The following is a 20,222-nucleotide window of genomic DNA, read 5'->3' on the forward strand; positions in this document are numbered from 1 at the left end:
CACCAACAGGGCTCGTTAAAAAGCATACCAGTAAAAGTCAAAAAAGAGCTTCATCGTCTTTATCTTCCTCCAGTGCACTGAAACCATCGAAGCGTTCCTCCTCAGCGTCCGATTGAAATAGCGTTAGATATCCTTCGCCTCACACTTTCTCAGTCTCTCTTTCGTCGTCGCTTTTATGCATTTCTTCGAGTGTGATGAGGGTCTGTTCATGTTAATTTTATTCATGCACGAAGCGCTAAATTACATTAAACTAGCGAGCGACACGTGTAGACGGACGGGACCACGAAATAAAGAAAAGGGTGACGCAACCGTCTTGACAAACTAGCACGTCTTCTTCGGCGCATTATCTCTTCTTCGTCTGTCTCGCTCTTGCTCCCTGCTAGAGCGCCCCGGAGGCCGTAAAAATCCATAAATACGCCGCGCCGCCATTTAAGCTCTATTTCCCTCTTTGACAGCCAAATCGATTGCTTTTAACTTAAAAGCTGCATCAAATGCATTTCTTCGTGTTTTCCATGAGGGTGTGTGCATGATGTGCGAAATGCTCAAAACACAAACTAGCACGTCTTCTTCGGCGCATTATTTCTTCTTCGTCTGTCAGCGAGACAGACGAAGAAGAAATAATAATAATAATAAGAAGAAGAAGCAATCCTGCTAGAGCGCCCCCTGGAGGCCGTAAAAATCCATAAATACGCCACGCCACCATTTAAGCCTCGGGGTTCAAAGTAACCTTCTGAATAAAATGCATTAAAAGTTCACGTTCATTACAACTTGTTTTTGGTGAGCAAAATGTCAGAAGAATTTAATTTAAATGCTGATTGATTGGGTTTTAATACAATGCAGATGGTCCAAACAGCGCCACTGCTTTGTGTAATCTCTGAGTCACATGGCAGAGTAAGAGAAAGGGTTTAGAGCCCTTTGACGCAGGTCACCTAGCGTACATTCCTACTAAAGCTCATAATAGTCACAAGCGACACAGCCAGAATAAGCAGCAGCCATAGTAGTGTTTCAAAATAGTATTTTTGTTGTTGTTTTTTTCTTCAAGATACCGCAGTGTATAAAAGTGAATTTTATTTTATTTTATTTCTTGCCATTTTTCACATGTCCTGAGTGTTGTTAGTCACCTAAATGTTTAACAGAGGGTGTGTTTTACCAAAGTCAAATTCCTTCTTTGGCACGCTCAAACATGGCGAATAAAAAACTCTTGAATCGTGAATCTTCAAGTCAAGTCAAGTTTATTCGTATAGCCCTAAATCACAAGCAGTCTCAAAGGGCTTCACATAGACAGAAATTGACAATTATTCTCAAACCATCCCCTGATCTTAAGCTCCCAAAAGGGCAAGGAAAAACTTAAAAACCCCTACTGGGGGAAAATAAGAAACCTTGAGAAGGGACCACAGATGGAAGGATCCCCCTTTCAGGATCACCAGGTTGGAATGGATGCAGAGAGGGCACAAATGATACAACATGAACATCAATGAAATAAAAAGTGGATACATCACAAAAATCACGAAAAAATCCTTATATAAGCCACACCTGACTATAAACCGCAGGGTACAAAACCTTGGAAAAAAGTCGCGGCTTATAGTCTGGAATTTACGGTAATCAAAACGGCAACACGGTGAGGGGTATCTGAAAATCAGAGCAGAGTTTTAACTCACAAACACCTGGTAACAGAGGTGAGGAAACGGGAAACACTTCCTTAAAGTATGCCTTAAGATTAGTTGCAAACAGGTGGTGCATCAATGTCCTTGAGCATCCTGCATTGTTTGAAAATGAGAATGGTCGCTAGTTTCAATCCCTGCTATTTGTACAAATCATATTCAAAATGCATTTTTTACAACAAACTTGAGAGCCTCCCCTTCATTTTCGGTGGGAACAGTGTTGTTTGTCTTACTTCTTTTGCTAGTGCGTCATAGTCTGGAGTAAAATTTGTTGTGGCAATTCTTAGGAGAGATCCGAGGTGTTGGTCCATTTACCTAGATCTGTGACGGGTTGATATTGATGTTCATGTGGCTGAACGTCACGTTGCGTACGTCGAGCCAAATTGGCCACTCTTTTTTAAACACTCGGCACTCTGTCCACCTTGCTTTTCCTTGGGCGACTCATTTTAATGGAAGGATTCCAGGGGAAGGTTTGTGGGTGGCTTTAGCGCAAAACTGCATCTGAAAGCTCAGCGCGCGAATTACAAGAATGCTGTCGTCACAGCCCACGCTCTAAATTCGGGACCGATACAAATAGAGCGCGAGTGCGCCATGTCCGTACTACTGAGTACGTACACGCACTTTTGAGTGTGCGAAGAGCTTTCTGACACGGCTTCCGGTATGCGCAGGCGAGCGGTTCCCCATCTACTGTCATTGCAGGCAAAATGACCAAAAAAAAAGTTTAATAATAGAATTTATTGAGGGTTGGCGGGCTGGGTTAAACGGTCCCGTGGGCCGGATGTGGCCCGCGGGCCGTAGTTTGCCCATACCTGCCCTATACAGTCCTCAGGCTCCCCAACAATCGCAGTAGCAGTTTGCATTATTTATTGCAATGTTTTTCCTTATTCAGATTTGTTTAAAGACTACAGTTAGTTAGACTTCACTTTGATGGTTAATGCAGATGTTGCAATTTTGTTGTTTTATCACAGTAGATTGGTTTATTTACATTTCAAAAACCAGAAGCCATTAATTTACAAATGTGATTGCACTTTAGTTTACATACATATTTAAATGTTCAGATATTAAGATGTGATAGACAGTTTTTGCATGATTTGAATGAGGCAAAATAACATGCTTTTTCTCTCGAATATATTGTTATGTATGGTGTAGGGGTGTAAATCGCGGGTTTTATCACGATACGATATCATATCGATACAGAGAACTACAATACGATATTTGCCGATATCTTAAAGCCTGCTGCGATTCATTCACGATATATCGCGATATAATGCTCTACGATCGATTTTTTTTTTTTTTTTTAAATAAAAAATACAGAAAAATATCCTGATTTATAACAATTCATACGCAAAATCAACAAGGTACTGCAAACTCTTTATTTAGGAAATTACAAGAGTATTGTAGTATGCAAAGTGCTTATTTTAACACTGAACTTTGATGTCGTGTTTTTCTTTAAATGTGCGGCGAGATTTGTGCTCCCTGAATATTTGATCACCGCATGGCAGGATTTACAAACTGCACGTGTCTTGTTCGTTGAGCCATCTTTTCTTTGGAATCCAAAGTGCTTCCAAACGAATGACTTGAAGCCTAAAGGGGAGCAAATTTCCTCGTCTTTTTGGACACTAGCCATAGCACCAGCCCAGGAGCCGCGTACTAGTTGTCGACTCCCCTTTCACGTGCCTGCTCTGCTCACAACACAACAACGCCGCGCACTTCCCGGAAAGAGGAAGCAAGCAACAATGAACTGGATTTCAAAATAAAGTCGCGTCTAATGTCCGAGGTCAAACACGGCGATATAAATCGATGTTTACGTTTAGCATCGATGCCAATAAATCGTAGAGCATTATATCGATTAATCGATGTGTATCGATGAATCGTTACACCCCTAGTATGGTGCTATGGCTAGTGTAACTCCCCCTCGTATATAAAAGACAGCTTTGCGTTCTTTTGTTACTGATCCGTTTATCTTGACTTTGACAGATCTTGACAGACCGTGAGAACTGTTCAAACAACAGCAAACAAGTGGTTATATTAGCTGTAAGCTACAATGCTACGGATAAACAAGGTACATAAATCAAATGCAACTTCAGCAATGAAACACAAAAACGTCACCCTCCTTACCTTATTAGCTGCATATACAGGCTTGAGAGGTGGTTAATACGACTTAAGAAACATATAACTATAACAGTCAACAGCTTAGAGAAACTTAGAGAAACTGGCCTTTTATAGCGGAGCTCTAGCTGGTGGTCCGTCACTAAAACGGGTCAGAGTGAAACGACACAGAAAAATGTTCCGCCTCATCGATCGCCATAATAGGCATGAACAAAAATACTTCAGGCTGAAATACTGCCTCAGCTGCAGTTACACTCCCACCAAAACATATCAACTGTACTGAATATGATTTTCAAATGACTATCCTGTGACCTTTGTTCCACTTCTGTCTCTGCTGGAGGTTCAGGAGGTATTCCTTCTTCCATCTTGTCCAGAAGTGGTTGGCTAGTAGTGGAACTCGACGCCATCTCTTGCGGAGGTACAGATTGGCCTTGCCCTTGACTGGTGTCTCCTTGTGACTCTTGAGTAGCGGTATTTCTTGCGAGAAAGCTGCTTCCTGAACCATCTTGATTATGGTCAGCTCAGCTTCTCTCCTTTCCTCTAAACTGGTGGCTTCACAGGACCTTGGCTGGAGACCTTTAACTTCCTTCACATGGCGTTTGAGTCTGGCGATAGCTTTCACCATTCTGGACCAAACAGAGAACTTGTGCAATCGATTCAGCACCGACCTAACTTCTTTCGCCTGGGTGTCGAGAACCTGGACTTTCTTAAGTTCTGGGTCGTCGCTTGCAATCTCTCCCACCTTGACTTCTCCACTTGGTAATTCCTTCTGCCAAAGACGATCTGGGCCTGTGAACCAGTTGGAGGATAGTAGCTGCTCTGCTGTGAGACCTCTTGAGGCGTGGTCGGCTGGATTGTCTTCTTCTGGGACCATTTCTGCATCACCACGGCTAATGGTCTCATCCATGAAAGTCTTGTGGTCTTTGTAATATTGATGATTTCCTTTCATTTTCCTTTCAAGGCACTTCAGGCGTTGAATAGCACAGATATTGTTATCGGGTAAGTAAGACCTTTCCCCTTTGAATGGCCGCGGCATTTCATAATGTCCGTCGCTCTTTAACTTGATGCCAGTCTCCATTTCTGACAGGAATGTTATATCCTCTTGAGAAAGAGAACTGGCCTCTGATGACCTTTCAATGAAATCAGACTCCCGCATCTTCATGACATCTGCAGGTAAGATAACCTTTTTTATCTGTGTTCTATAGACATAGTGAACTTCACTTGTGAGGTCTGATGAGGACGGTAGCCCTGGCATCACTTGCTTCGCTATCACTTGGTGACTCATCCCAATTGCATCTCCATAGTTGAGACGGGGTTTACCATATCCCACCACACTCCAGCCCAGGTCTGTTCTCTGTGTAAACGGCTGATGCTCTTCCCCAGGCACCACTTGTCTCGGTATAAGGGCCTGAGCACAGTTGTAGCCGATTAACAGGCCGACATCACAGCTTTGCAGAGGAGCAATCTCATCAGCGATGTGTTCAAGATGAGGCCATGCCTTTGCCGTCTCTGGTGTGGGAATATGGTCTCTGTTTGCAGGAATAAACTCTCTTGAGTACGTCACTGGCAGAGGAATAAGCTTGTCCGAATAAAATCCTCGTACTTGTAGACCAGTCAATTTCTGGCAAGACACGACAATGTTTCTCGAAGCCAGTGTTGAGAGCTTTAACTGAACTGATGCACTCTTTGTGTTGAGAGCCTTTACTGCCTCCTCAAGGACAAAGGTTGTGTCACTTTGTGTGTCAAGGAGTGCATACACGAGGACTTCACGATTTGGCTTACTTACAGAGGACAGCCACACTGGAATTATTGTGGAAGTATGCGTGTTCGCTGTGTTCTGTACAACTCTATTTGTTGTTGCATCATTTGATGGTGTTTCTGCCTCCTCTTGTGGCTGTTCATTGTACCTTGATCCATAAGGCTTTGTTGACATTCTTTCTTCCTTGGTGCGATCATCATGAAGGGAAGTTGGATGTCCTTTCTCACAAGTATCACATGTGTTTCTTTCACCACAGTCCTTGGAGCGATGACCAGACTTCAGACAGCCGAAGCACAACTTTCTTTCTTGAACAAACTTGACTCGTTCTAAGATTGTCTTCTGCATGAACCTCCGGCACCTTTGAAGACTGTGTCCGACCTTGTCACAGAAGATACAGTTTGTGGGGACGGCTTGCCCATCTGAGCTGGTTGCAAAGACCTTTGCTTCAGGACCTCTGTTTCCCTTCTCCAAAACTCTTTCCGTTGGTTTCAGAGCATGGAGAGATGTAATAGGACTGCATGCAATTTTGGCTTCACGCGTGAGGAACTTTACGAACTGGCTGAAGCTGGGGAACATGTGAGTTTCTTCTTCTATTTTAATGACCTTTCTGTTCCATCTTGAGGTCAACCAGTCTGGTAGTTTGGAGAGTATTTTCTGGTTCTCGTTGCAGTCATTTAGTATTTCAAGACCTCTGATTTGAGACATGGCAGACTTACAGCTGCGCAGGAAGTCAGCAAGTTCTTGAAGCTCCACACTGCCTTTGGAATTTATCTTGGGCCACGAGTCGATCTTGTCTCTGAAAGCCTTGGCGATTAGGAATGGATTGCCATATCGTTCTTCTAGCATTTGCCATGCTGCATAATAGGCGGACTCAGAGCCCAGCCAGAAGTAACTTTCTATGGATCTTTTGGCAGTTCCCCCCACGTACTTGCGACGATAATATATCTTCTCTTCTGCAGGAATATTCTTTCTGTCAACGAGCGTCTGAAAGGACACCTTCCAGTCATTGAACCGCAGTGGGTCACCATTGAACACTGTGGGTTCAGGTAGAGGAATGCGACTCGCACTGATGGATTCTGCAAGTGCTCTGACAAGAGCTGACGTGCTGTCCTCAACTCTGTCCTTTTGCCTTGTTGGAGAACAGTTCTGTGGCGAACTAGTTCGAGAATTAGTTTCTCTCTTCACAGAGACATGACGATGTAGTAGCTCCTTTATTTCTTCATCGGAGCAGTTGCCCTTAGACACGTGACCTGATCCTTCACTCTGGTCATATACTTGTTGCCGTGCCTTAGCAGCGTTTAGCTTCTTAATAGTCTTCAGTCGCTCTAGTTCTCTGCGTTTGGCGTCTACCACTCTTTGTCTCTCTGCATTTTCAGCCTCTTGTTTGGCTTTTAACTCAGCAGCTTCAGCTTCCAGCTTCTGAAGCTCCTCAATACGACGTTCTTGTTCCAGCATGACCTCTAAGGCAGCTTCGTTAGCGGCAACCTCAGCAGCTGCACCTTTCCTGCTTGCAGAGGAGGATTTAGTGTGGTGAGAGGTAGTGCTTGTCTCACGTGAGGCTACGGACAGCCTGTCATCAAGTATTTGTTTTTCATGCGTTTGACCTTTAGCCCCTTTGTCTAGAAGGTCCCTCGCTTCCTTGACAATCGTCCCTGTCACTACTTCACAGGTGTCAGCTCTACGACGGGTTTCATTGTCAGGAACATCAATGCGTCTCCACTCATAGTACACATCATTCAGCCTCTTAGCTGCATTGCATACTTGAGTGATATATTCATTCAGCTGCTCCTCTGAGTACCTTCTATGGTCTCCACGAAGCGCTTGTTTGGCCACTTTGGTTGCATCCTTCCACTTGTCATAGCACACACTGAAACGATGTGCAACTCTTCTTAATTGCTCTTCGTGCAGTTCTTGACCCTTTTCTGTCCTATTGCGGACTCTTTGGCCGAGTCGTGGCTCTTCTGAGGTAGTCGGGTTGCTGACCAATGTGCCATCAGTCACTTGTGGCTGCGAGTCTGCGCCCTGCACACTTTCATGCTTTCTGCCACTCTCAGACATCTTAAGATAAGATAAGATAAGATAATCCTTTATTATTCCCTCAATGGGGAAACTCCTGTGTTAGCAGCAGTACACTTAACATATACACACACACACGCATGCGGGGAAGGGGGTAAAGATTTTAAGAAGTAGAAGGTATATATAATTAAAAAAAATATGGACAGTGTATACAAAATACTGGCAATATACAGTGGAGATAAAAAAAATATTAGATAAAAAAATAGTGCAAAAAAAGTGCAAAGAAAGCAGGTAAAAGAGTGTGAGGTAGACAGATATTGCACATAGTGTGATTGCACATATGGTTATTGCACGTTATTGCATGTTATTTTGTCCGTTAGCTACGATGGTCGGCCTGGTTGTACAGTCTGATGGCAGCAGGGAGGAAGGACCTGCGATGCCTCTCGGTGGTGCATCGTGGGTGACGAAGCCGGTCGCTGATGGAGCTCTCCAGGGCTCTGACAGTCTCATGAAGGGGGTGGAAGACATTGTCCATGATGGAGGACAGCTTAGCCACCATCCTCCTCTCCCCCACCACCTCCACCCGGTCCAGACTGCAGCCCAGGACAGCGCCGGCTTTCTTCACCACCTTGTCCAGCCTCTTCCTCTCCGCTGCAGTGATGCCGCTGCTCCAGCAGACCACCCCATAAAAAATGGCGGACGCCACCACAGAGTCATAGAAGGTCCTCAGGAGGCCGTCCCTCACTCCGAAGGACCTCAGTCTGCGCAGCAGGTGGAGTCTGCTTTGGCCCTTCTTTTATAGGGCCTGAGTGTTAACAGTCCAGTCCAGTTTATTGTTCAGGTGAACACCCAGGAACTTGTAAGAGTCCACAATCTCTATGTCCGTTCCCTGGATGTTCACCGGCGAGGGGGGGACTTTGCGCCGGCGGAAGTCCACCACCAGCTCCTTCGTTTTCCCAGAGTTAATTTGGAGGCGGTTCCGCCGGCACCAGTCCCCGAATCTGTGATTCAGTTCTCGGTACTCCGTCTCGTCTCCGTTGTTAATGAGACCAACGATGGCGGAGTCATCCGAGAACTTCTGGAGGTGGCAGGTTGATGTGTGGTGGGTGAAGTCAGCTGTGTAGATGGTGAAGAGGAGGGGGGCCAGGACGGTCCCCTGTGGAGCTCCTGTGCTGCAGACCACCGTGTCAGACACACGGCCTCCTGTCCTCACAAACTGCGGTCTGTTCGTGAGGAAGTCCAGGACCCATGATGTCAGCTGCTGGCAGGCTCCAGCATGGTGCAGTTTGTTCCCCAGCAGTTCTGGCTGGATGGTGTTGAAGGCACTGGAGAAATCATAAAACATGATCCTCACAGTGCTTCCAGCCCGCTCCAGGTGAGCCAGGGACCTCTGCATGAGGAAGATGACGGCGTCCTCAACCCCGATGCTCGGCCGGTAGGCGAACTGCAGGGGGTCGGCGGAGGAGCTCACCAGGGGGCGCAGGTGGTGGAGGACCAGCCTCTCCAGGGTCTTCGCCAGGTGGGATGTCAGGGCCACCGGCCGGTAGTGGTTGAAGTCACTGGGGCGAGATGACTTGGGCACTGGTACCACGCAGGATGTCTTCCACAGCTGTGGTACCCTGTGCAGCCTCAGGCTCATGTTGAATATGTGCTCCACAATCCCGCACAGTTGCCCGGAGCAGGATCTGAGCAGCCTGGAGGTGATGCCATCTGGACCCGTCGCCTTCTTCACCTTGAGCCTGGCCAGTCCTCTCTCCACCTGGGCTGTGGAGAGCACCATGCTGGGTGGTGGGGTGGTGGGTGGGGTGGGGTGGGCTGCAGGGGGGATGGTTGGTGGGTTCGGTGGAGTTGAGAATGGGCTGGGGGGTCTTGGAGGGGGTGTAGCAGGGGGCGGGGTTGAGGTGAGAGTCCTCGGAGCAGAAGAGGCTCCAGTCGGGGGAAGTTGCAGCAGGGCTGGGTGGGTGGGGGGAGGAGTGGATGTTTGTTCAAACCGCTTGAAGAACCGGTTCAGGTCATTCACCCACTCCTGATCCCTGTCCAGCGCAGGTCTGGAGTTGCTACGTCCTGAGATGGTGTTCAGGCTCCTCCAGACCCCGCTGATGTCGTCCCGCTGCAGTTGGTCTTCCATCCTTACTTGGTTTATGTTGCCCACTGCTGTCTTCTGAAGCAGTAAGTTCTCACTGTAACTCCCCCTCGTATATAAAAGACAGCTTCGCGTTCTTTTGTTACTGATCCGTTTCTCTTGACTTTGACAGATCTTGACAGACCGTGAGAACTGTGCAAACAACAGCAAACAAGTGGTTATATTAGCTGTAAGCTACAATGCTACGGATAAACAAGGTACATAAATCAAATGCAACTTCAGCAATGAAACACAAAAACGTCACCCTCCTTACCTTATTAGCTGCATATACAGGCTTGAGAGGTGGTTAATACGACTTAAGAAACTTATAACTATAACAGTCAACAGCTTAGAGAAACTTAGAGAAACTGGCCTTTTATAGCGGAGCTCTAGCTGGTGGTCCGTCACTAGAACGGGGCCGAGTGAAACGACACAGAAAAATGTTCCGCCTCATCGATCGCCATTAATAGGCATGAACAAAAATACTTCAGGCTGAAATACTGCCTCAGCTGCAGTTACAGCTAGTGTCTAAAAAGATGAGGAAATTTGCTCCCCTTTAGGCTTCAAGTCATTCGTTTGGAAGCACTTTGGATTCCAAAGAAAAGATGGCTCAACGGACAAGACACGTGCAGTTTGTAAATCCTGCCATGCGGTGATCAAATATTCAGGGACCACAAATCTCTCCGTACATTTAAAGAAAAAACACGACATCAAAGTTCAGTGTTAAAATAAGCACTTTGTATCCTACAATACTCTTGTAATTTCCTAAATAGTTTGCAGTACCTTGTTGATTTTGCGTATGAATTGTTATAAATCAGGATATTGTTCTATATTTTTTATTTAAAAAAAAAAATCGATCGGAGAGCACTATATCGCGATATATCGTGAATGAATATATCGTATCGTGACAAAACCCGGGATTTACACCCCTATTATATAGTAGATCTGTGGAATAACGACGGGGCTGACGTCAGGGCGCACGTGCAGTTGACAAAGGACGAGGAATTTGATCAATGGATTTGATAATACTATTGCTTATATAATAGTTATTTGATATCTAATTTATATATCGTTATATGGGCCTGTGGAATATTTTGAAGTGCAAGCGCCGTCAGCTGCGCGCACCCATTGTTGACAAAGGACGATCGATGGATTTAATGATTTGGAGTGACACAGATGGTTTGATAACATTATTGTTTATATAATAGTTATTTGATATATAATTTTAGTTTTAGTTTATTGTTTAGCACATATTATTATATCAATAACTGTGCAAGGAGGGAGACAAAGCCTAGGGCTTGTAAAAAGCTCCACTCCTTCTAACCCCCAATTCCAACCCTTAATGCTGAGTGCCAAGCAGGGAGGCAATGAGTCCTATTTTTACAGTCTTCGGTATGACACGGCCGGGGTTTGAACCCACAACCTTCCAGTCTCAGGGCGGACACTCTAACCCAGGGGTGGGTAAACTACGGCCCGTGGGCCACATCCGGCCCACGGGACCGTTTAATCCGGCCCGCCAACCCTGAATAAATTGTATCATTAAACATTTTTTTGGGTCATTTTTGCCTGCAATGACTGCGTTTCCCCAGTAGATGGGGAACAGCTCGCCTGCGCATTTACTACCGGAAGCTGTGTCAGAAAGCTTGGTGCGCACTCACAAGTGTGTGTACGTACTCAGTAGTACGGACATGGCGCACTCCCATCCCGTTCCCTCAGGTCGAGTGATGCCGGCCTCCTGGAGGTCCCCAAGACCAGGCGCCGAACCTGGGGCGACAGGGCCTTCTCCGTGGCTGCCCCCTCTCTCTGGAACGCTCTCCCCAGACACATCAGAGATGCCCCCTCCCTCCCTACCTTCAAAACCACCCTAAAAACCCACCTCTTCACATTAGCCTTTCCTAACTGACCCTGCCCTTGGTGTTTCTTTGTTCTTCTTATTTTCTTTTTTCTTTCTTTTCTTAGTTTTCTTTCCCAATAAAGTTGTTCTTTATCCTCCCTCCTCCCCCAGCCCCCCCCCCCCCCCCCACACACACATGTAAAGCGACTTTGGGTATCTAGAAAAGCGCTATATAAATCCCAGTTATTATTATTATTATTATTATTATTATTTGTATCAGTCCCGAATTTAGAGCGTGGGCTGTGACGACAGCATTCTTGTAACTCGCACGCTGAGCTTTTAGATACAGTTTTACGCTAAAGCCACCCACAAACCTTCCCCTGGAATCCTTCTATTAAAATGAGTCGCCCAAGGAAGAGAAAGGTGGAGACAGTGCCGAGTGTTTAAAAAAGAGTGGCCAATTTGGCTCGACGTACGCGACGTGACGTTCAGCCACATGAGCATCAACATCAACATCAATCCGTCACAGATCGAGGTAAACGGACCAACACCTCGGATCTCTCCTAAGAATTGCCACAACAAATTTTACTCCAGACTATGACGCACTAGCAAAAAAGGGAGACCAACAACACTGTTCCCACTGAAAATGAAGGGGAGGCTCTCAAGTTTGTTGTAAAAAAATGCTCTCAAGTTTGTTGTAAAAAAAATGCATTTCGAATATGATTTGTACACATAGCAGGGATTGAAACTAGCGACCATTCTCATTTTCAAACAATGCAGGATGCTCAAGGACATTGATGCACTACCTGTTAGTTAAAACTCTGCTCTGATTTTCAGATACCCCTCACCGTGTTGCCGTTTTGATTACTTGATTTGGATGTATGCTTTCACCGATTCTTCAAGATGATATATTTGGTCAGAATGTTTGCCGTTTGATGTGATCTCATAAGATAAACATCTTTCATTAATCTGACCTGCAGGCACTGAAGTGATGGAGACTGTTATTCATAATAACAGTGTCGTATTTTATGAGAATCACTGATAGCAGTTTTTTAGTGAATTATTATTATTATTATTTTAATGCTGTTAATAAATGCATTTGTTTTCAAAAAACTTGTTTGGAATATCCATGCTTTACTACCTACTAAAAGCCAAAATCTTTATCCAATGACCTTTACAGGTCGCTTATATTACTTCACACAAACACTACGTCCATCTGCTCCTGGTTCGGCCCTCTGGTCCAGATTTAGAACCCAGTTCGGCCCGCGAGTCAAAAAGTTTGCCCACCCCTGCTCTAACTACTAGGCCACTGAGCTGGTTATGTATCGTTATATGGGCCTGTGGAATATTTTGAAGTCCAAGCGCCGTCAGCGGCGCGCACGCATTGTTGACAAAGGACGATTGATGGATTTAATGAATTGGAGTGACACAGACAGATGGTTTTATTAACGTGTTATTTATTAGGGGTGTAACGATTCATCGATACACATAGATTAATTGATATAATGCTCTATGATTTATTGGCATCAATGCTCAACGTAAACATCGATTTATATCGCCGTGTTTGACCTTAGACGCGACTTTATTTTGAAATCCAGTTCATTGTTGCTTGCTTCCTCTTTCCGGGAGCAGTGCGCGGCGTTGCTGCACGTGAAAGGGGAGTCGACAACTAGTACGCGGCTCCTGGGCTGGTGCTATTGCTAGTGTCCAAAAAGACGAGGAAATTTGCTCCCCTTTAGGCTTCAAGTCATTCGTTTGGAAGCACTTTGGATTCCAAAGAAAAGATGGCTCAACGGACAAGACACGTGCAGTTTGTAAATCCTGCCATGCAGTGATCAAATATTTAGGGAGCACAAATCTCGCCGCACATTTAAAGAAAAAACACGACATCAAAGTTCAGTGTTAAAATAAGCACTTTGTATACTACAATACTCTTGTAATTTCCTAAATAAAGAGTTTGCAGTACCTTGTTGATTTTGCGTATGAATTGTTATAAATCAGGATATTGTTCTATATTTTTTATTTAAAAATATATATATATCAATCGTAGAGCACTATATCGCGATATATCGTGAATGAATCGCAGCAGGCTTTAAGATATCGTCAAATATCGTATCGTAGTTCTTTGTATCGATATGATATCGTATCGTGACAAAACCCGCGATTTACACCCCTATTATTTATGTAATAGTTTTTTTAAATAACTCTGAATTTTACATCAGGGCCGTTCTCAGCTCTTAGTTTGTGTTTATGTCACGTTAGCATACCTATCGTTTAGCCTGTTGTTGCTCGTTCATGACTGTTCTTGGTGTTGGATTTTGTCGAATAAATTGCCCCCCAAAATGTAACTTATACTCCGGAGCAACTTATATAGGTTTTTTTTTCACTTTTTTGGGCATTTTATGGCTGATGCGACTTATACTCCGGAGCGACTTACAGTCCGAAAATTACGGTAGTTTGAATCAAGGCAACCAGGGATGTCTTCTTTGTTGAATTTGTTGTATATTTCTCATGTTCAAAACATTCAGATGTGCTATTGGGCAAACAATATTGAAATCTCTGAAAAATGCTCAACTTAAGGCCCAATCACTTTTTTCCCTGTGACACAAGTAAACGTATTTGTTTGCATCTTGAAACAACAACTTGCAAAACAAACTACTGCCATCGTGTAAACATTATACAGCTAAACATATAATGTAAGGTTCTTAATGGTCATACCAATGTAAAGACAATTCATCCAACACAAGACAATATATACTTTCCAAACTTTAATGAGAAATGACGAAGCCATGCGCCATGTTCTTAATATTTGTATGTTTGTAAAAACATTTGATAATGAGAATAAATCATGGTACTGCATTAGTTCTCTGAGTTGTTGCTGATAATAAGAAATGGAGCAAATAGATTTGTACTGATGTTCAACTTGTGGGGCTGTGCTCTACAGAATTTTTGAGTTCCGTAAGGTCATTGCAGACAGAGAGAGTTGTAAGTCTCTGGTGCCCAAGGACTATCCGGTTTCAATTAACAAGGTAGTGCAGCTTCTCTCTTTACAAGTGTGGTGTTTCTGTTGTTTTTTGAAATATATTTCTAGAGGTGTGTTCTTCGCATGTTTTGCACAGACAGAGGCACATGCTGATTGTTACATCCATGACGGTGTCTTCATTTCACCTTTGGAGCACTTAGTACCTGGAATCCTGCCAACGGAGGCTGTGAAAGCAAGGTAATAAACCTGATACATTCCAACAGGAGCTGACATGACATTGATACATCCCAACAGGGATGATGTGACTGCATGTGTGTGTGTGTGTGTGTGTGAGTGAAGGACCAGTTGTACAATCGCAGCTAGGAATACTGGCACACCTCTTTCTGTTTCTGTATTTCCAAAAACCTCGTGGCCTCTTCGTCGTCTTTGTGCGACCTAACGTGAGCCATGAGGTTGCGGAAAAACTTGAAGGCTTTGGAACAATTTTTAACCGGACAGAAGCAATCTTGACTTATTTGCGTGACGGGCAAAAATGACATTTGTATACATGTGCACAATTTTATCTATAGTCATTTGAAGTGATTCAAACTAAAAGTTGTGCACAGATTTTAAAAGCATTCAGTGTTGAGAAATAATATAACATGCGTATATATAACATACTTAGTCACTTTTTGCTACAGAGCAGCCAGCTCAATACAATACAATACAATACAATACAATACAATACAATACAATACAATACAATACAATACAATACAATACAATACAATACAATACAATACAATACAATACAATACAATACAATACAATACAATACAATACAATACAATACAATACAATACAATACAATACAATACAATACAATACAATACAATACAATACAATACAATACAATACAATACAACACAACACAACACAACACAACACCAGGGCTCGAAACTAACGATTGCCCGATTGCCCGGGGCAAGTAGCGATGGCAGAGGGGCAAGTAGAAATTTTTCCTCACTTGCCCGAACTTGCCATACCATGTTTTCAAGCTGTAAAAACACGATTTTGTGCATAATTTCTCGCAACTTCTGCCGCTTCTGGTCCGACATTTTGTTTTCTAGGGAGCGGTTAGTTTCTCGTGTAAGTCTGCAATACATTGAAAACGGCAAAGCGCTTCGTAATTAAATGCATGCTCCCTCACTCGTCCCTGGCTCTTCTGCGCCTGCGCACCAGCAGAGCTTGTTTCCGGTTGGCGGATACGAAGGCATATGAAGGCAAAACTTATAGTGTTGTCTTTTTTATTGCAAAAATGTGTCGGGCAAGTAAAAATCCACTCCAAAAAAATTCGGGCAAGTAAAATTTTGTTTCGGGCAAGTAAAATTTTCTCCAACTTGCCCGAGGGCAACTTGGGCAAAAAATAAGCTTCGAGCCCTGAACACAACACAACTTTATTATATTGATTTTACAACAGCCACAGCTATAACAAAGCCCTTAACAGATAAAATAATGATACAACTACAAAGACAGTACACCTGAACCTCGATTTTACATACTTTGATTCCATGCAACTTTCTGTCTAACGTGGTTTGGTCACAGACCCCAATTTTTTTTTGCTGTAATTCCAAACCGGATTCGGTTGGAGTTGGGAAATTGTGTAAAATGTAAATAAAAACAAAAACGATTTGAAAATCCTTCTCAACCCATATTCAATTGAATACACTACAAAGACAACATATTTTATGTTCAAACTGATCAACTTAATTGATTTTTGCCAAATAATAATTAATGTAGAATTTCATGGCTGCAACACGTCCAGTAGAAGTTGGGAAAGGTGGCAAAAAATACTGAGAAAGCTGTGAAACGCTCATCAAACACCTATTTGGAACATCCCACATGTGATCAGGCTAATTGGGAAGAGGTGGGTACCATGATTGGGTATAAAAGGAGCCTCGCCAAACATGCTCAGTCATTCACAATTAAGGATGGGCCAGGTTCACCATTTTGTCCACAACTGCATGAGAAAATAGTTGAACAGTTTAAGAACATTTCTCAAAGCAAAATTGCAAGGAATTTCAGGATTTCAACATCTACGGTCCATAATATCATCAAAAGGTCCAGTGAATCTGGTGAAATCACTGCACGTAAGCGCCACGGCCGGAAACCAAGACTGAATGACCGTGACCTTCGATCCCTCAGACGGCACTGCCTTAAAAACCCGACATGAGTGTATAAAGGATATCACCAAATGGGCTCAGGAAAACTTCAGAAAACTACTGTCGGTAAATACACTTCGTCACTAGGTCAAAGTCAAAGTCTGCTTTATTGTCAATCTCTTCACATGCCAAGACACACAAAGAAATCGAAATTACGTTTCCACTAGGGGTGTAAATCGCAGGTTTTGTCACGATACGATATCATATCGATACAAAGAACTACAATACGATATTTGCCGATATCTTAAAGCCTGCTGCGATTCATTCACAATATATCGCGATATAGTGCTCTACGATCGATATATATATATCTTTTTAAGAAAAAATATAGAACAATATCCTGATTTATAACAATTCATACGCAAAATCAACAAGGTACTGCAAACTCTTTATTTAGGAAATTACAAGAGTATTTTAGTATACAAAGTGCTTATTTTAACACTGAACTTTGATGTTGTGTATTTTCTTTAAATGTGCGGCGAGATTTGTGGTCCCTGAATATTTGATCACCGCATGGCAGGATTTACAAACTGCACGTGTCTTGTCCGTTGAGCCATCTTTTCTTTGGAATCCAAAGTGCTTCCAAACGAATGACTTGAAGCCTAAAGGGGAGCAAATTTCCTCGTCTTTTTGGACACTAGCCATAGCACCAGCCCAGGAGCCGCGTACTAGTTGTCGACTCCCCTTTCACGTGCCTGCTCTGCTCACAACACAACAACGCCGCGCGCACTGCTCCCGGAAAGAGGAAGCGAGCAAAAATGAACTGGATTTCAAAATAAAGTCGCGTCAAATGTCCGAGGTCGAACACGGCGATATAAATCGATGTTTACGTTTAGCATCAATGCCAATAAATCGTAGAGCATTATATCGATTAATCGATGTGTATCGATGAATCGTTACACCCCTAGTTTCCACCATCCCACGGTGACAAGACATAGTACACGACAACACAAAATAAAAACAAGAGTGATGAATAAATAATAAATAAACAAATAACAATAAATAAATAAGAGGAGCAAAACGGAGCAAGTGTGCATACAGCAGACAGTCAGAATATAGCGCAAAAGTACAGGACGCTACGCAGAAGGGGGGAGAGAGTTCAGGATCCTAACAGCCTGGAGTATGAAGCTGTTGGTGAGTCTGGTGGTGCGGGAGCGCCACAATGGTGTTGAAGGCAGAACTGAAGTCCACAAACAGCAAGTGGCAGCCCGCCTAAACATGTCCCAGTCAGTAGTGCCAAAGCAGTCACGTAGCGCATCAGAGGCACCCTCAGGCCACACCCGTTCCCGTATCAGTAAGTGCGGGTTAAAACTCTACCATGCAAAGCAAAAGCCGTTTATGAACAACATCCAGAAACGCCGCCGAGTTCTCTGGGCCCGAGCTCATGTAAAATGGACTGATGCACAATGGAAAAGTGTTTTGTGGTCTGATGAGTCCACTTTTCAAGTTGTTTTTGGAAACACTGGATGTCGTGTCCTCCGGACCAAAGAGGAAGCAGACCATCCGGACTGTTATCAGCGCAAAGTTCAAAAGCCAGCATCTGTGATGGTATGGGGTTGCATTAGTTCCCATGGCATGGGTGACTTCCATTTATGTGAAGGCAACATAAATGCTGAAAAGTACATACAGATTTTGGAGCAACATATGCTGCCATTTAAGCGACATCTTTTTCATGGACACCGCTGCTTTTTTTCAGCAAGATAATACCAAGCCACATCCTGCATGTGTTCCAACAGCGTGGCTTCGAAGTAAAAGAGTCCAGGTTCTCCCCTGGCCCGCTTGCAGTCCAGACCAGTCTCCCATTGAAAATGTGTGGCGCATTATGAAGCGTAAAATACGACCGGGAAGACCCCGGACTGTTGAACAACTGAAGCGGTTCATCAAGCAAGAATGGGAAAGAATTCCAAATGAGAAGCTAAGAGAATTAGTCTCCTCTCTTCCAAAAGATTATTGAGTGTTATTAAAAGGAAAGGTGATGTAACGAAGTGGTAAGCATGCCCTTTCCCAACTTCTACTGCACGTGTTGCAGCCATGAAATTCCAAGTTAATTATTATTTATTATTATTATTGTTTGAGCATTAAATAAGTTGTCTTTGTAGTGTATTCAATTGAATATATGTTGAAAAGGATTTTCAAATCATTTTATTTTGGTTTTATTTACATTTTACGCAGTTTCCCAACTTCAACCGAATCCGATTTGTACATTTTCAACTAGTACCGTATTTTCTGCTCTATAAGGCGCACCTAAAAACCAAAATTTTCATCAAAAGTCAACAGTGCGCCTTATAGTCCGGTGCGCCTTATATGTGGATCAAGTGATGAATTTGTTGATCCATACTGGTTGTACACAGTGCTCTGCCCAAATGTTTTAGTACGTTTTAGTACGACTAGTAAATTACAAAGTCGCATCGCTTCCCAGCATTACGGTAACTGTAGTCAGGGGGCGTCACCGAATAGCTGTTGTACCCGCGAGGCTATTTCATTTCAAAATAGGCTGCTCCGTTAATGTTTCGAGTAAATCTACGGATCGATATGGAAGGGAAACATAAGTAAGTAGTACCAATGCGTTAGATCGAACTTTAGTCAGTTCTGATCATTTTATAGAAGCTCGTTTGAGAAACGCGATTGTTTACACTTTGCTGAGGCTCATGGGAGATTGCGAGCTGAGGGTCATGGGTTTTTGCGATGGCTAATGCTATAACGATAGCTGCTATACGCGCGAGGCTATTTCATGTCAAAATAGGCCGCTCTGTTCATGTTTCGAGTAAATCTACGGATCGATATGGAAGGGAAACATAGGTAAGTAGTACCAATGCGTTAGATCGAACTTTAGTCAGTTCTGATCATTTTATAGGAGCTCGTTTGAGAAACACGATTGTTTACACTTTGCTGAGGCTCATGGGAGATTGCGAGCTGAGAGTCATGGTAATTTGCGGATGGCTAATGCTATAACGATAGCTGCTATACGTACCAGGCTATTTCTTGTCAAAATAGGCTGCTCTGTTCATGTTTCGAGTAAATCTACGGATCGATATGGAAGGGAAACATAGGTAAGTAGTACCAATGCGTTAGATCGAACTTTAGTCAGTTCTGATCATTTTATAGGAGCTCGTTTGAGAGACGCGATTGTTTACACTTTGCTGAGGCTCATGGGAGATTGTGAGCTGAGGGTCATGGGTTTTTGCTAGGGATGGGCGGATCGATACCAAAATATCGATATATCGATCCAGGCTGCTCATTTTTGAGTATCGATCTCCCTAGCTAAAATATCGATACTTACAATTATTTAATTATATTTTTCCTCATTCTTTTCTGCTCCAATTTGACGACTTGCACTCATGCTAGCACTACTTTTCCTTCCGCCTGCTGCACCGGCGTGTCCTGCTCTGCTCTGCTCCCGCCCCCTTTTCTCACAAGCCAAGCCCTCCTCCTCCGCCCCCCCGTTCCAAACACAAACAAGCATGGCCACGGCGGCGGCCCAGTCCGAACGCAAGAGAAGTCTGGTTTGGGGATATTATATTTTACTTAATAACAACG

General features: G+C 43.6%; 1 protein-coding gene across 1 annotated transcript in view; it reads left to right on the forward strand.

Annotated features, from left to right (window-relative positions):
- The window catches only part of abhd18 (abhydrolase domain containing 18), a 36,688-nt gene that overhangs the window by 2,611 nt on the left and 13,855 nt on the right, over positions 1 to 20,222 (forward strand). Inside the window, exons 3-4 of the mRNA XM_061287466.1 lie at positions 14,446 to 14,530; positions 14,621 to 14,721. Coding sequence (XP_061143450.1) covers positions 14,446 to 14,530; positions 14,621 to 14,721 — 186 coding nt within the window. The remainder of the gene's footprint in view (positions 1 to 14,445; positions 14,531 to 14,620; positions 14,722 to 20,222) is intronic.

Source organism: Syngnathus typhle, linkage group LG1, assembly GCF_033458585.1.
Source record: "Syngnathus typhle isolate RoL2023-S1 ecotype Sweden linkage group LG1, RoL_Styp_1.0, whole genome shotgun sequence".
Classification (NCBI taxonomy): domain Eukaryota; kingdom Metazoa; phylum Chordata; class Actinopteri; order Syngnathiformes; family Syngnathidae; genus Syngnathus; species Syngnathus typhle.